The 18498-nt window shown below is 30.2% G+C and overlaps 1 protein-coding gene and 1 long non-coding RNA gene across 2 annotated transcripts; both read left to right on the top strand.

Annotated features, from left to right (window-relative positions):
* Positions 1 to 1739: 1739 nt before the first annotated feature.
* Positions 1740 to 10981, top strand: LOC107472973 (cucurbitadienol 11-hydroxylase-like). The gene is made up of 3 exons (XM_052259108.1): positions 1740 to 1948; positions 7419 to 7743; positions 10649 to 10981. Exons 1-3 carry the CDS (start codon positions 1740 to 1742, stop codon positions 10979 to 10981), a joined length of 867 nt encoding a protein of 288 aa, XP_052115068.1.
* A 6998-nt stretch (positions 10982 to 17979) lies between these two features.
* Positions 17980 to 18498, top strand: LOC107463500 (uncharacterized). The gene is made up of 3 exons (XR_001586938.3): positions 17980 to 18088; positions 18183 to 18310; positions 18395 to 18498. It is a non-coding gene; the product is annotated as an uncharacterized LOC107463500 (long non-coding RNA).

Genomic DNA, 18498 nt, shown 5'->3' with positions numbered 1-18498 from the left:
ATGTAACTTTTTTTTTTCCCGATAGAAATACCAATATAATGAAACCTTAGAAAAGTTATTACCATATAAATTAGTTAACAACTTAACATGACAACTCAAAATTTTATAAATTTTTTTTTCAAATTTTAATACTCTAGTGTAAGACTTGTTTTCTTGTCTATTTCTTTCTTGAATCCGTTTACCTAAGGTAGCATTTGGTGGAGAGACAGATACTGAAAGACTGAGACTGAGAGACAAAGACTAAGAGACAGAGACTGAAATAAGTTTTAGTATTCTGTTTGGTGTTAAGTGAAAGACAAAAATTGAAACAAGAATAAAACTCTAATTTAATTTGCACAAATGATAAAATTAGAATTAATTAATTAAAATGAGAGTATTTTAGGTATAAAATGTTATTAAAGTTTCAGTCTCTGTTTCTAAAAATATCAGTCCTCTGTGTCCCTACATTTTGGAGCCACTGAAATACTGAAATTTTGGAGACAGAAACAGAAATTTTAGTACTAGTCTTTGAACCAACAAACATAATACTGTGTCTCAGTCTCTCAGTCTCTGTCTCAGTACTACAAAACAAACGCTACCTAAAAGATTAGCCACCTATATAAAACTAAAAAAATGAACTATCTTTATATTTTTAATTAAATTTATACATAATATGATTAATTAAATTAAATTTATACTTATGAAAAATATAATTATAAGAACAAAAAATAAAATACGCATTAGTTGAATAATGAAGGATAATTTTTGTTATTCATAAATAATTAATTATGTAGCTGCAAAAATTTGATTATTTTGATGATTAGTTATTCTTTTAAAATATATGTGAAATATATATAAATATAGACAGATTTATAATTGCTAATTTGATGGTTGATTTTTAATGTTAGCATAGTATTTTTGCTTTTACAAAAAAATTAAATATTTTAATTTTTTAGTTTCTTTTATTCAATATTTTTAAACTACTTTTTAGCTTACTCTTATGCTTATAAATTAGATGATGTAAGTCTTTATGTTGTTTATGAGAAAATAAACTTTTTTATCATAAAAATTAAATACAAACAATTTTAATTATAAAAATATTAAATTAATTTATATTTTTACTATTAAAATTATCAATATTAAATTTTTTATGATCAGAAATAATTTAGACAAAAATAATAATTTAGCAAATTTGGATGATTAACTATTTAACTACTCTTGGATGATCTGTCATTGTGAGCACTCTTTGATGAATTTAGTTAAAAAGTGCTTTAAAAATATTCGATAAAAGAGTAACGAAAAAAGACTTTTTTTTAATACATTGAGTAGATAAAAATTTAAAAGTCTTGTTAACAAATATTCTAAAGAGATTAAAAAAATAATATTACATGACTAATAAAATTAATAAAATATTTTTATATTAAATTTTAAAATTCTAAAATTTAATAATATAAAAATAAAATATTAAACTAAAATATTGATAAATATTTATAAGAAGTATCTCTCCCCTAACCTTTATTTTCTCTTTATTATTGTCCTTTTCAAACACGCATGCATTTATAGCTATTAATCTAACGGTTGGCGATTGATTACTAATAATGGTGTTTGTTGCAGTACTATAGTAGAAGAGTATATATTTAAGAGATTTAATTTTTAGCACATGTATGTTGGTCCATATTTTTTCACTTACAAGTTATAAATACAAGTGCAATTAAATCTTCTAAAAAAGCATCACATACTATAACACAAATCAAGGAATAATGTGGATACTGATGGGATTGTGTATTGTGGCTGTGTTAGTGATCTATGTATTTCATTGGATTATTATTCTTAAAGACCCAAAATTCAGAAACAGATCTTCTCTTCCTCCTGGTTCATTGGGTATTCCATTCATTGGAGAGACCCTTCAGTTCATGATTCCAAGTTATTCTTTGGACATTCACCCTTTCATCACAAAGAGAATCCAGAGGTATGTACTAACTTATTCAGAACAAAATTCAACTTAATGAAATGTAGATTGGCTAAAGTTTTTATTTTATATTTTTATAATAATGTCAAAAAGTTTGGATTTAGTTTTTAGGCAGTATGAAATTGTAAAAACTAATGTTCAGTCACATACAAATTTATAAAGTAGCTATTTTTCGAACTTATTACTTGAATTGTAATTTAAATACATAAATTTAATTATTAGGTGATGTTTTAAGGTTTCTTACCAACGCATTTTATATGTCTTATTAGACTCCTACAGTTTTTACTTTTATATATATACCGCTATCATTATAAAGATGAAGGGAAAAAAAACAACTTTTTTTCATGTTGATTGAGAGGTATTTTTGCGGGCAGCGAAAATAGTAAGTTACATTAATTCAAAAAGCGTCTTCATTAAAGAAGGTGCTGAGTATGCTGTCTGCAAAGGTGCCTCTCACGTAGTACACAACAACAACTACTATTACTAATAATAATAATCATAATAATAATAATAATAAATCAAGACATTCTGGATAAACAATTTAAAACTCTCACAAATTACAAATAAAATTTTTACAAAACTAATTTTTGTTATTATCTAACAAGTTTTTTAATAGAAGAGTCGTATTATTTTAAAATGAAAAGATTGAGGATTAAAGTGTCTTTTTTTGGACAAGGTGCCATTATCCTTCATGAAAATGGATAAAAAATATCAATATTTTAGACATGTGGTCCTTTTAAAATTTTTATTATATACTAAAATTTCTGTGTTGTATATCAAAATTTTTGTATTGTGCATTAAAATTTATGTGCTCTAATTTTCTAAACATATATAAGAGAAGAAAAAAATGAAAACGATGAAGTCGATAATGATGATAATAAAAGAAGATGAATCGAAAAAAAAGAAGAGAAAAAATCAAACAATAACAAAAAAAAAGAGAAAAAAGAAGAGACGACAATGGTGGTGGCAGCGACAATGATGATGGCGGTAGTAGCAGTGACGACGACAACAACAACGATAACAAATAAGAAAAATATGCTTGAAAGCAATAGTATCTACGTATGTATGAAGGAGAAAAAGTACGCGATAACTTAATTAAAAATTTGGTTTAAAATATGTTTAGATGCCTAATTTTATTGTTTAAGTAAATAATTTTAAAAGAATGACATTTTAGTATTGAATTTTGAAAAAGATGGTACATTTGTAAGAAAACCTAAAAAAAAAGGGTAATATGATAATATTTGGGTTTACTTTTTTTTTCCCATAAAAACAAGTGAGCATGTCTCCTCTATTTTCACCCAATAAGAATATAGAAGATGTAACACCCTACCACGTAAAGTCTTACATTATAGTCGTAAATCAAAGATGATGAGGTATTATGATTTCTAAAATAGAAAAGTACATACATATATTTCGAAGATAATAATATAGCTAGGAACATATATATATAGGATTCAAAAGGAGATACATAAAAATACTAGTCTCGACCTGCGAAGATAAGACTGGCTAGAAAGTATATTATAGAACTAGAAGTTAAACAAAACATAATCCTGCTTATCCAAAGATTAACCTCTAAGAGGGATATACATATACATATATCAAAAGTGGAGAAAAGTACTACATAAATATAAATAAATCCGAAAGTAAAGTCTTCGCTTCATCAATATTCCAGCGCACTTAGAGAGGTGCTTCATGTCCTGCATCTGAAAACAAAATCCGACAACGGGTGAGAACCCGAAGGTTCTCAGTAGGATAATAATTCCAAATAGAGACTATATAAAAAGATATGAACCCGCTAGGCAATCCTAAACTCCAATCAACACAAAGTTCAAGCCTAGAGTTCTTTTGTAAACCAAACAGAAAAAACTCTTATAGATACTTTTAGTTTATCCTTTACTTGTCTCTTCACTTATAAAATTCTTTAATACAATAACAATTCTCTCATAGTTACAGACAAAGAATTTTAAGTTAAACAATGTATTCATCGGCCTTAAATCAACACTGCCATAATCTCTTTTCTATTTGTTAATCATCTCAATCTCTAATGATTGTCAACTCACCAAACTTGGCTACGATTCAAAATTATAACTCTCATCTCATCATTCATCTCATATCGATTATTCTCTATATTTGGTCTTAATCCGGAGCAAGTGGAACAAACTATAATCCTTGCATCTACTCAAAAAGTACCAATCTCAATTAAATTCATTTTCATCATCAAGCCATATTAATACATCTCATTAATAACAACTCTCAGCATCACCACCGCCAGTATAAAGGATTTATCAGTTATTCAAACACATACAAAGCAATATAAAAAATACACAAGTAGAGAGAACAGATAAAGCAATTAGGTCAGGTAACATATAGATATAATTAACCAACAAGGCAACCCAAATACAAGATACACACCCAATCAAATACACATAAATGCAAATGATGCATACCTGTTCTACTGGCCATGAACTCACGTCTCCGATAAACTACAAGAATCCGACACACCCGATAGCTAACCCGGACATCGTCTCACTATACAAAGAGAATTCTCAACCTTCCAGGAGGGAATCCTCAACCTCCGCAATTAGAGAGAGATTGTGATGTAACGGTAGAAAATTCTCAACCTAGCTTGTTCATGCCACAGCCAGAAATTAAATCGAAAGGAAGTCTCAACTTTTTCCTTTTAATTTTTTGATATAACAAGAGAGGAAATCCTCATTCTTCAACCTCAGCTTATCTATCATAGCAAGAAAGAAAATCCTCATCCAACTTGCCTATATGTGAGCAGAACAAAGCCACCGTCATCACCATATCAATCCAAAACTTATTTCAATTCAACATAATCAAACATAACCAAAATTTAAATTAATAATATAGAATTGAATCAAATGAAATCCTCAACCTTCTATCCAACTCCCCGGTGCAACAAGAGAGGGAATCCTCAACCTCAAATTTGTCCACCGCAACAAGAGAAGAAATTATCAATCTCAACTTGTCTATCATAGTAAGAGAGAGAATCCTCAATCTCAACTCGCCTTTACGTGAGTGAGACAACGCCACCGTCCTCACAACGTCAACCATAATGCCTTCTCAATTATAATCGTAATACGAGAGAGAAAATCCTCAACCTCAACTCGCATATTCATTCCGGAATATAGTGTCCACCATACTCTTGGGATATAGTGCCTATCATACTTTTCAGTCATAATCTCGTCATAATCCCCATTCACATATATAAATGTATAATCTGAAGGAAATTCTCAACCTTCCTAATTTGTTATCAATTTATCAAATTTAGGTTCATTGATCCCTATCTTTTATCAATTATCAACTCCATTAACTCGTGAGCAGGATAATATCACCGTCCTCATCACGGGTGGAACGAATCACCATCTCCGTAACCATGTCATCCGATTTAACCAAGCGTTTATCTGAGAATAATTCAATTCAATACCTTCAATATACTCTCACTTATTTCAGGGCCTAAAACTATTTATCGGACCTTAATTGGGGGTTACAAAAAGTTACAAGCTTGTCGGGAAAGCCAAACAGTCAACAGAGTTTAATTGAGAAAATAAGACTTGTGCGTACGCATCACCCTTGTGCGTACGCACAACTTGAAAAATTCCTGAGCGTGCATATGCATACCTCTCATGCCTACACACGAGCATTTTTCCTCGCTCTGTCTTGTGCGCACGCACCATACTGTGCGTGGACACCCATACTAGAAATTCTGATTTTCTGCATAATCTTAGAATTGATCTTAAACCTTAAATTTTTAATCATTCATAACTTCCTCTACAAAATTCAGTTTTCCAATATTCGTAAACCATTTTAAAGCTCTCATCACCACCTTAATTTTAGATAAATTTTATTGAAATCCAAACTTTGAGCGCCAAGTTATAACCCGTTGAATTTAATTAAAAACTCATTTTTACCAAGTTTACAAAAGGCTCATTTCAACAAATTTCCAAATCCAACTTAGTTCAAACTATTCTAAAACTTCTTCTATGCATTTCAACACTCATCCATCATCTTATAACCATTAAACACCTAATCAAGTAAGTTCTAACATAATCATTCCAATTTCACAAGTTTTCTATCAATAATCAAATTAACAATTCATCATATAACCAACTTCTCATTATTCAAATCAACAATTCAGTCTAATGCCATTTTTAAACACTTCAAACACTCACTTATCAATCCCTATCCATTTCAAGCCGAATCGACCCAATCATAACACATTTAGCACATTCCTTCAAACACACTCATTCACAACAACAACATACAACACTCTCCATTCATCCAAAACTCATTAGTTTAGCAATCAATTCACACATGGTAATCACCACTTACCATGACTTACCTAATAGGGAATATCACACCCTATCTCGACCCCCGACCCAATTCTCATCACTTAGCCTTTCATAGGCGAATATATCACAACACTTTTCAATCCAACCATACATATGCATCATTACTCAAATTCATGCTAATACACATCATCATTTCAATCATCAACCAATACAAAATCCACACTAAGCATCAATCATTCACAACAATTATTTTTATTCAATGCTATCTAGGGATAATTAACCTAGATTTTCACATAGTGTTACACGGTGTCTATCTAAAATTAAGATTTGTACCTTAATGATAACGTTTTCAACCTCGAAAAAATCTTCTCCGATAATTCCAACCTCACCACTCCGATCCGCAACTCAACTCCATACCAAATCAACCCCAAGGCCAATTCCAACAAGGCAAGATAATTCACACAATCTAATCACAATAATTATTCAATATTTATGCTAGAGTTTTACTTAAAATTATGGATAATGAAGAGAGTTAAGCTTTCTTATCGTATCTCACGTAATCTTCGGCTGAAACTTCATCAAAACTCAAGGTTGAACCTTCTCTAAGCATTTAAAAAATCGAAATTCCTCAACAACTCAACCCAAAATGCGAATTGAAAGGGAATGGAAAACTGGATAGTAATTTTATGTTTACTTATCATAATACCTAGATAGAATTAAAGAGGGATTTAAGACAAACAGCCGCAAACGACTTGCCAATCGAAGTTCCGGATAAAAAATTATGGACAAATGAAGATAATGATGAATAGTGCCAAGGGTTTTGAGCTCTCACATCTTTTCTCTCTTCCTCTACCGTGTCTCTCTCTATTAAAGGGGGAAGATGCTGAATTCACTAAGTTTGAGGGTTATATACCTTAGGCTTAGACTAAATATGGGTTCAATTTAATTGTTTTAGCCTGTTGGTCTAATTTTGTACCAAAATCTTTAATATTAGTCTTTTTAATTCGTATTCTAAATATTTTCACTTTTTCAAATTATAAATTCTAATTTTTTAATCTTCTTTACTCATACTTAATTTATTAATAAATATTTTTTAAATTTTACAGAGGACATCCACCATTTACAACAATTATTTATTATTTTTTTGTCAACAGATTTGGTTCCATATTTCGAACTAGTTTATTTGGTCAACCAATTGTGATATCAACAGATTCTGAATTCAATAGTTACTTGATGCAGCAAGAAGGTAAATTAGTTGAAATATGGGCAGGTCCTGTTACTAAGATTTTTCAACAATCTGATGGATCTGGAATACCTTTTTCTAACATCCACAAGTACATTCGAAGTATCACTTTAAATCATATTGGTGCTGAATGCATAAAAGAAAAGTTGATTTCTCAATTTGAAGAAATGTTTATAAAGACTTTGGATCAATGGTCAACTCAAACATCAATTGATGTTAAACAATCTATAACAAAGGTATATACATTATTGAGCAATTCTTTCAAAATAAAATAAAGAAAAATTTTAAATTTTAAAACAAATTAATTCAACTTTATTTATCAAAATATTTTTTATAGTTATATGAAAAATCAAAACACTCTAGAATGATCTGCATACAAAATAAAAGCAGACCGAAAAAGAGTACTCCAATTTGCATACAAAGATCGTCTTAGAGTGATCCGATTTTGCATACAACTCTAAAAAAATATATTTAGATAAATAAAATTAAAATAATTTATTTTAAGATTTAAATTTTTTATTTTTTTATTTTAGAAAAATTTTCATATATATTGTTTTGCTAGCTAAAACTATTTCGGAAAACTAAATTATTGATCCATCTTATTATTCTTGTGTTGCAGATGAACTTTCGCTTTTTTGCAAAGCATTATTTTGGATATGATATTGAAAATTTATCTAGCAATTTTGAAAGGATATCAGAAGAATTATTCACAGATTTTACAGAAGGGTTGAAGACAATTCCATTAAATATTCCAGGAACAAATTACAATAATTATAATGTATTATTATTAATTAAGTCTAATTTTTATTAAAAAGTGTTAATTTTTTGTTTATTCAATTTTTCATGTAATCAAATTAAAATTATTTTTTTAAATTGACATGTATTTTAATTTTTAGGTTTAATTATTCTGTTAGTTTCTATAATTTTATCAAATTTTTAATTAGATCCTTATACTTTTTTTTTTCTTTCAATTGGGTCATTACATTGCTTTAAAATTTTTTATTTTATAATTAAGTCCTTCCTAATATAAAAAATATTAGAGTTAATTGAATATTTCTTCGTAAATTAAAGATATTCATAATTAAAAATCTAACTAGATTTTTTACTGTTTGTATTTTGAAAAAAAATATTCTATTATTTTTAATGTATTTGATATAAAAAAAATTTAATTATAAAATTAAAAGCAGTGTAGAGATTTAATTAAAAAAATATTATGACCTAACTAAAACTTTAATAAAATTATAAAGATCAACAGAATAATTAAACCTAATTTCTATAGGTTTGTCAACAAACTAACGAATCCAATTAAATAAAAATATATTTTCTGGTCATATGAGTTTTACCAACTTGGCCATAGTATAATAATATTCTAGATTTTCAATTTTTTTTCTTTACTTTTTGCTTTTTTGTTCTTTCTAAATTTCTTATATTTTTATCTTAAACATTACATGTATATAGTTGTTTTTCTATCTTTCTTTTTAGGGTTAAGTAAGATTTTGTTCTCTAAGATATAGGCCGAAATTTTTTTTTGTCTCTAACCTTTTTTTTTATACAAAATCGTTCCTAAAATTCAGCTAAATTTTAAAATCGTCATTCGAACCAAAATGCTCTTCTCTTTCTTCACTAAAATACTCAGTTTCTATTCTTCTTTTTCTTCTCCATCACAGTAATATATCTTCTTCTTTTTCTTCTTCTTCATTAAAGCATCAGCAACAACAAAAATGAAGTAGAAACAATGTAATAAACATAAAAAAGCAAAAATAAAAGCAGAAGCAGAAATATTTTTCTTCTATATTCAAAATCAGAAGAAATAAAAAAAACAGAAATAGAAGAACAATGAAATCAGAATGGAATCAAAATCAACAACAACAATAGAATCAAAATTAGAACCAGTGTAATTAACAAAATCAACAAATCAACAATGTAATTAACCAAAGAAATAGAATCAGAAGAATCAACAATATAATTAACAAAATCAACAAATTAGAAGCATAATTAGAACCCTAGGGAGGAGCAGCGGCGAGGAGGCAAACCAGCAGCGAGCGACGAGAGGTAGCGGCAAACAGCAGCGACTGGCGAAGAATAGCGACGAGCAACGAGTGGCAAGCGGCGAAGAGCAACGGTCCCCCTTCTTCTTCTTCTTTTTCTTCTTCCCTTCCCCGTGGTTCCCTTTCTTCGTCGCCTCACTTTCTTTTTCTTCCCCTCCCCCTCCTTCTTCTTCTTCTTCTTCTTCTTTCCTTCTGTTATAGTAGTTTGGTCTAAAATTTTTAAATTTTAATAAAAATAACAATTTTGTATGAAAAAGAAAAGATTGGGGACGAACAAAATTTTTGACTTATATCTTAAGAATCAAAATCGTACTTAAACTTTTTTTTAACTACCACTTTGGTTCATGTTCGTTCAAAATACTTTTCAAAAATTATTCTTATATTTTCCTAGATAATTAATCATGATTACACTTGCATTGTAAACATATTTATTTTCACAATCAGATTTGTGTTTTAAAATCTTGATAACTCAAGTATTAGTAATATTCTAATCAAATGATTCAGGTATGTAGTAGTAAAATGTCTTATATGTTTGTCTTTTTTCCTAAAAAATATTCAGATTATACTTTTATTTCTAATTGAGTTAAGAATGGTAAATGATAATATTATTAATGCTTATTTATTTTTGATACGTAAGCTATACTTCGATCACCAAAAAATTTGGTGTAAAACGATAAAATTGGACCCAATAAACTTGAAAAAGGAGACGTGGTCAGCAAAATCTGCTCATCTCAAATAGAATTCGATAACCAACCCAAAATCTCGGAACTATCCACACAATGGGCAAAACATCATCTATAAAGCCGAATACATAACCTCGGCTAATGACCAGGTTCTACTTTCAGTTTTATATTAGCTTAGCATATTCATTAAACCTTTTTATTGACTTGAGCGTCGGAGTATCTTTTGCAGGTATTCCCGCTGCGATATTCAGTTCAGGCCGACGTATAGCTCTCTCTCCTCAACGACACATTGCTCGAAATTGCTATAGCTCAGCCACCCGTGCACGGACAAATCACTTGGCACCCACCGTGGGGCCGGAATTTACCTAACCCCACCGTCTTCTTTTCTAGCTTTTTACTCTTTTTTGCAGGATTCCCGATCCTCAAGCATGGCCGATAATGGGATCCAACAACCCACACAAGCAGAGATCCTAGCTCAGATTGCTGAGCTTCAGGCAGAGATTCGGAGGATAGCTGAGCTGTCTGCCCATAATAATGCTGGAAAGCATGAGGAAGGAAACTCCAAAAGCTCGGCTCAGGGAAATACAGATCCCCTGAACATCATCCCGCCAAAGGAAAAGCTAACATTGGACAACCCTTTCTCCGAAGAGATCACCAATTTTCAGATGCCGAAAAATTTCGTGTTGAGCCATACAAGGAGTTTGGTGATCTCCGCGCTCATGTTAAGAAATTCCAATCTATGATATTTTTTAACGGCGCTAACAATGAGCCTGTGCTTTGTCGAGCTTTTCCTACTTATCTTGATGGTGCTGCATTACTCTGGTTTTCCAAGTTGTCTGCAGGTTCAATTTCTTCTTTTGAGGAGCTGGCGAGATCTTTCATCGATTACTTTGCTGCATCAAGAATATATGTGCACGGATCAAACTACCTAGGCACAATCAGACAAGGACAACACAAAAGTCTAAAGGACTATATGACTCGGTTCGGTGAGGCAACCATGGAGATTCCAGACTTAGACCCGGCAGTCCGACCTATGGCACAAAAGAAAAGAAACCTAGGGGAAGAGAAAAAACAAGCAGCACTAGAGAAAACCAAGAAGCTCCTCAATGCAGGTTTCATTAAGGAGATCCACTTCACCACATGGCTCTCCAATGTGGTAATGGTAAGGAAAAGCTCAGGTAAATGGCGCATATGCGTCAACTTTACAAATTTAAATAAAGCTTGTCCTAGAGATGCTTATCTGTTACCTTGCATTGATAAATTAGTAGATAATGCTTCCGGTTTCAAAAGCTTAAGTTTTATGGATGCATACTCTGGTTATAACCAGATCCTAATGCACCCAGAGGACCAAAGCAAAATAGCCTTTATTATGGAACATGGGAATTTTTGTTATAAGGTAATGTCCTTTGGTCTAAAGAATGCAGGTGCTACATATCAAAGACTAATGGACAAGGTATTCCGACAACAAATAGGTCGGAATATGGAAATTTACGTAGATGATATGGTAGCAAAGACACCTGCATGAGGTTCACATTGCGACAACTTGTTGGAAGTTTTCAATCAAGTTCGAGCATACAACATGAGACTCAATTCAGAAAAGTGCGCCTTCGGAGTTCAAGGAGGAAAATTCCTCGGCTTCATGTTGACTTCACGAGGGATTGAAGCAAACCCAGAAAAGTGTGGTGCAATATTGAACATGGCAAGCTCGAAAACAATAAAAGAGGTTCAACAACTTGCAGGAATAATAGCTGCTCTATCACGTTTTCTACTTGCAGTGGCAAACCGATCATATCATTTTTTCCAAACAATATCTGAGAATAAGAAATTTTCATGGACTGAGGAATGTGAAAAATCTTTTGTGGAGCTTAAACAGCTCTTAACATCACCTCCAATACCCCAGAGACCAAAAACAGGTAAACCATTGCATTTATACTTATTAGTATCTAACCATGCTATAAGTTCGATTCTAGTTGTTGAAACAGGAAAAATGTAGAGGCCAATATACTTCATTAGCAGGTTATTACAGCCAACGGAGACAAGATACCCGAAAATAGAACAGCTGGCACTAGCACTAGTCACCACAGCAAGGAGACTAAGTATAAATAGAGAAAAACTCTGAAATCACAAACACTGGCCGACTTCATCTCAGAAATGACTGCCGAGACACAACGCACAGAGATAAGTTGGAGTTTACACGTAGATGGAGCATTAAATAGAGAAGGAAGCGGAGCAGGCATACTACTAAAGGAATGAGACAAAGTAATAGCTGAGCAATCACTACAGTTCTACTTTACTGCAAGCAATAACCAGGCAGAATATGAGGCTCTATTGGCTGGACTAAAGCTCGCCCAACAACTCAAAATACCTCGGATAACAATTTATTGTGATCCTTACTGGTAGTACATCAAATCAAAGGCGACTACCAGGTAAAAGATCCTTTGTTAGAGAAATATTGGCTCATAACAAAGGATCTTATTTCAAAGTTCAATGAGTTTAATATTATTCATGTAAACTGAGAACAAAACACTAGAGCTGATGTATTATCCAAATTAGCCACTACTAGACAGACAACACACACACCAGCACTATCATAGTTGACACTTGATAAATCGAGTTTTGAGCTAACCACAATATCAAGTATCACACAGGCACAGGATTGGAGCTCTTCCGAAGAAGAGCAAGCTTTTACACAGTAATAGGAAACACCCTATACAGGCGAGGATACTCACAAACCCCCACGAATTTGGATGAAGGTGGGTAGGAGCGCAATTCAACCAATACAAAACACCACACTCAAACTCGGTAAAAGGAAGTCTAACACCTAAATCAGTAAACAAACAACTATACATATAGAAGAAGGACCAGTCACACAAGCGGCCACAAACACGGTCACCCTCCCCACAAGGTAATATCTCTATATCAATACCACTACCCTCCCTAACCCAAATACCCGAGCCAAGAAGTTTAACAAACTCATAATCATTAAACTGAGAGACATAACTTTTAACCATTGGGTCAACCCAACTACAAGGATCATTTGCATCAACCACAACCTTTTCTTTCTCCATCAATCAGAAGAAACGAAACAAAGTAGGAAGTAACAGAAGAAATAAGAAGTTAACACTCACCTTTTTTAGACATTCTGTAACCAGACACATAAAGTTCCCAGGAAAGCAAAATTATTCAACAAAAAACCAAAGGTTGCAGGCACAGTTATTACAACAAATGACTAAGCAGTTACATATGGAACGTTTTTAATCTTAACCGTTAAAGAAAACCAAGTTCAAACACCTCTCAATCACACGGTCAGGGACACCTAGAAGCACGCAACACATATCAAATCAACCAGTCATTTAAGGTGCAAAGAACAAGGCAAGAATTAAATGCAAAAATGTTTCAAATCTTTGCATAGAACCAAGCTGAGCTTGGGGGCTACAAGATATGGACACAACAACAAATCCATGGCCGAGGTATACAATATGACAACTAAAAGCTCACCTTTGTCCTGTCCAAACCAAGGCAAGCTTGGGGGCTATGATACGTAACCTATACCTCGGTCACCAAAAAGCTCGGCGTAAAATGATAAAATCGGACCCGATAAGCTTAAAAAAGGAGATGTGGTCAGCAAAATCTGCTCGCCTCAAACAAAACTCGATAACCGACCCAAAATCTTGGAACTATCCACACAATGGGAAAAACATCATCTATAAAGCCGAGTACACAACCTCGGCTAAGGACCAGGTTCTACTTTCAGTTTTATATTAGCTTAGCATATTCATTAAACCTCTTAATTGACTTGAGCGTCGGAATATCTTTTGCAGATATTTCTGCCGCGGTGTTCAGTCCAGGCCGATGTATAACTCTCTCTCTTCAACGACACATTGCTCGGAATTGCTATAGCTCGACCACTCTTGCACGGACGAATCAATTTTGATTATGCACTTTAATATCGACGAGTAATACTCCGAATCAATTCCTAAAAAAAATTATTTCGTATTAGTTTTTAACAAATTTTAATTATTAAATTGGATTTTAAATTTTATTTCGTTGGACAAATCAATTTTTACATTATATTATTTGTCTATATAAAGAGATTGATATGAAAATTTTATAAATTCTTAAACATTGTTATGTCTTTGTTAAATAACGATAAAAACAGTTGATTTGTCTAATTTTTTATTAAAATTTAACATTAGAATTGATTTGTCTAATAAAATAAAATATTAAAAACCAATTTAATAATTAAAATTTTTAAGACCTAAAATTTTTAATTAAATTTTTTTGAGACACTGATTTGGAGTATTACTCAATATTGAGTTTGGTAAACTAATATTTGATTGCATCTGTAATTCAGTCGACTACTTATTTAGCTTTCATATATGGTTTTTATCATTGTTTTAAAAACGAATCAAACTGAATGGTCGAATCGGTTTAAACGAAAACTAATGTTTAATTTGGTTCGATTATCAAGCAAAACCATTCTATTTTTAAACCGATGACTGCAAAACTATTTGAAAACCAATGATCAAAGCGAATCAGAACCCTATTTTTGAACCCATACGATTTTTGAATTGGATTTCGATAAAAAAAAAAAAGAAAAAAGAATAAGGCCTATCATAAAAAAAAAAATATTCTAAACAATAATCTATCTAATAAAAGTTTCTACTTACTTCAGTGCTGCATAAAAATATTTTCAATTTTCCCTATAAAAATAACAAATTTGACATTAATCTACCAACTACAATATATTTATCATACAACATAATATAAATTTAAAAACTAATTATAAATCTACCAATTATACCTAACTATTCAAATGCCCTTCAATATATATGTTGTCTTCGTTCAAACGATTAATATCGCTAATGCGTTGCATTGTTTTCTTCTTTTTCTGTATCTTCTCTTCTCTTTTTCTTTTTTGTCTTCTTTTCTTCCTCTTCTTCTCTTTACTAATAATGAAATCTTCTCTTTACTAACAATGAAATGAAATTAAATTAAATGAACTAATATATGGACATTATCTACATTATATATAAACAACACTAACCTAATTCCGCAAGCTATGACTATGAAAAAGTGAAACAACCTTCTCCTCTTCTTCGAGTTGCTTGCACAGAGTGCAAAATTGAGCCGAAAAAAGTTTGTATTATCTATTTTACTTTCCTTGGATATGAAATTATGTCTCAGAAGTTAGTAGATTTAATTATTTTGTTAGTCTTATAATTTTACTAAATTTATAATTAGGTTCTTATATTTTTTTTCAATTGGTTATTTACTCTGTTTTTAATTTTGTAATTAGGTCATTCTATTATAAAAATTATTAGAGTTAACTAAATACTTTTTTACAAATTAAAAATATTCATAATTAAGAACTTAATTAAATTTTTTATCATATATTTTTTAAAAAAGTATTCTGTTAACTTTAACATTTTTTCATAAAAAAAACTTAATTATAAAATTAAAAATAGTATAAAAACTAAATTAAAAAATATAAAAATTTAATTAAAATTTAATAAAACTATAAAAACTAATTTAGTATTACTTATTTCGTAGCCAGTAACTATAAATTGGCTTTCTTAGTGAATTTTACAAGTACAACTAGTGAAATAAGGTTGACTGTGAAATTGTAGTATACTACGTAAAAACATAAATATTTCTATTATTATCTAACATGTGGAAGATAAGTAATTTTATTTATTAAAAAAACCAACCATAATATTTTACAAATATATTATTATAGAGTGAGGGTATGAGAATGATTGAAAATGATTGTGTGCAAGTAAAATTAATATGTAACATTGCTCTTATGGTAGAAAGGTAAACATGAATAATTTTGTAGGTTTAGGTAATATATGCCTTAAAGACATATGCTAAAGTTATTATTGTTAGTAGAAGTTTTAAAATTTTTACTTTAATAAATGAATAATAAATATATTAAAATGTTAAATTTTGTATATTTTTCTGTATAAATTTTTTAATTAATAATATTAACATATATTCTTAGAGCATAATAATACTTGATTTCAATTTAATTTTATTTTGGTCTCACAAAATGCAATATTAAAATATATGAGGTCATATGTCATGAATAGTAATTTAAGATTAAATTTAAAATTTGTCATTTTAATATTTAATTTTAATTTAATTTAACCTTTATACAAGGTTGCAAAATTTAATTGACGGTCTCTTTATACTAAAATCATTATCATTTCTTTAATAATTTTCAATACAAAGTAAAATTTTAAAACAAACACTTTCTATAATATTAGATTTAAACTCTGAAAAAGCTCTATTAAAGTTGCTCTTGAGGCACATAATACTTACTTATTACATCCTATTTTTTTCCTTAAACATCCAAGTAGAAAGGTTAAAATGTGGGAGGATGCTCTCGTAAAGACGTAAAACATTTTTTTATAAAGATACTTATATGTCACATTATTATTGGACGTGTTAATGAACCGATTATTTTTAAATTTTTTAACAAATTAGAATAAAACCGATTTTTTTATAACCATAACAATAAACTCAATTATTATCAGATTTGATTGAACCGGTCAATTTACATAACCCATTGAATCATTGTTTTTTTTGTTTTTATAAAACAAAAATCAGGAATATATTTGTCTTTTTATCAAAAACTTTAAACATGATTCGATTTAAATTGTGTAAATCGGTCGGATCAAATCAGGTCTAATAATTATAACGCAGACAATTAGGTTTATTATTATTGCTATAATAAATTAATTTTTGTTCTGATTTTAATAAAAATGTCTAATAATACCATGACATATGTAAATGTCTTTAAAAACAGATATTTTTAGTATCTTTATCGAAGTGGTCTCCTAAAAGATTACTGATGTTTTCTTTGAAACTGAGTTCATTCAGGAATGGAGAAAAGCATTTAAAATTATCAAGAATATTTTAGAGGAAAGGCGCAATTCGCCAGAAAAATATGGAGGAGATTTTCTTGACCAGGCAATTAATGACATGGAAAAGGACAAAATTATGAATGATGACCAAATTGTGTACCTCGTATTAGGGATATGGTTTGCTAATTCTGCATCAATTTCATCAATGGCACAATTAATCTTCAAGTTTTTATCAGAGTATCCTTCGGTCGTGGAAGAACTAAGAGTATGCAATTATATATATATAAGTTCATACCAAATGTCTGTATCTACTATCAACTAGAGTTTCTCACTAACCATTATTTTTCTATGTATCTTAGGTAGAACATGAGGAAATTCTAAGAAGCCGAGACAAATCAAGAACTTCATCATTGACATGGAATGAATACAAATCCATGAAATTTACACGACATGTAGTTTAAAAAATACCAATCTTAATTGCTTCTTTTTAATTTTAACTTAATGAAATTTTGTTTGGGTGGTATTATGAAATATTTATACATCATTTTTTTTATTATTATTATTTTAAATATTTAATTTTTTTTTAAAAGCTCACTCAAACAAATTCAAAAATAAAGAAGGAACTTTAATCATTTATATTTATCTAAAGAAAACATTAATTGATTTGTTTTATTCTTTGTAAATAAGTAATTCTTACTATGCATATTTCAGGTAATGAATGAGATCTTAGGTTCTCAATTTTGCTTCCTGGAATATTAAGAAAAACATTGAAAGATATTCACTTTAAAGGTATACTACTACCTACAGTTCTCTCTAAATATCCCAAGTTCTGTAAGATGATGATATAATATGTTTAACTTTTATAATTTTACAGAATATATAATTCCTGCTAATTGGATCATCCTGGCTTTTACACCAAATCTTCATATGAACTCAGAAATATATAAGGATCCACTTACTTTCAATCCATGGCGCTGGAAAGTGTGTATGAAATTTTCATTCCCTTTATTTATCTTATGACTTTGTTAACTTGATCACTAACAAATATTTGTTACATTTTTTGAATGCAATGAAGGAGCTTGACTCCTTCACTGTGTCCAAAAATTTCAAGCCTTTTGGTGGAGGATTGACACAATGTCCAGGAGCTGAGTTAAGTAGAGCTTTCATAGCCACCTTTCTTCATGTTTTGGTCACAAAATATAGGTAACACATTAAACAATAATTCTCATAAATGTTCATAAAGCTATGCACAAACATATATATAAACTTTTTGTTAATTATCATCAGGTGGACAAAAATCAAGGGAGGAAAAGTTGTTCGGAATCCTATTTTGGAATTTAGTGATAGAATTCACATCAAGATTTGGGAGAACCGTGAGAAAACTTAAAGCT

This window comes from Arachis duranensis, chromosome 1 (genome assembly GCF_000817695.3).
Source record: "Arachis duranensis cultivar V14167 chromosome 1, aradu.V14167.gnm2.J7QH, whole genome shotgun sequence".
Lineage (NCBI taxonomy): Eukaryota > Viridiplantae > Streptophyta > Magnoliopsida > Fabales > Fabaceae > Arachis > Arachis duranensis.
This window is presented reverse-complemented; position numbering and strand designations above follow the sequence as displayed.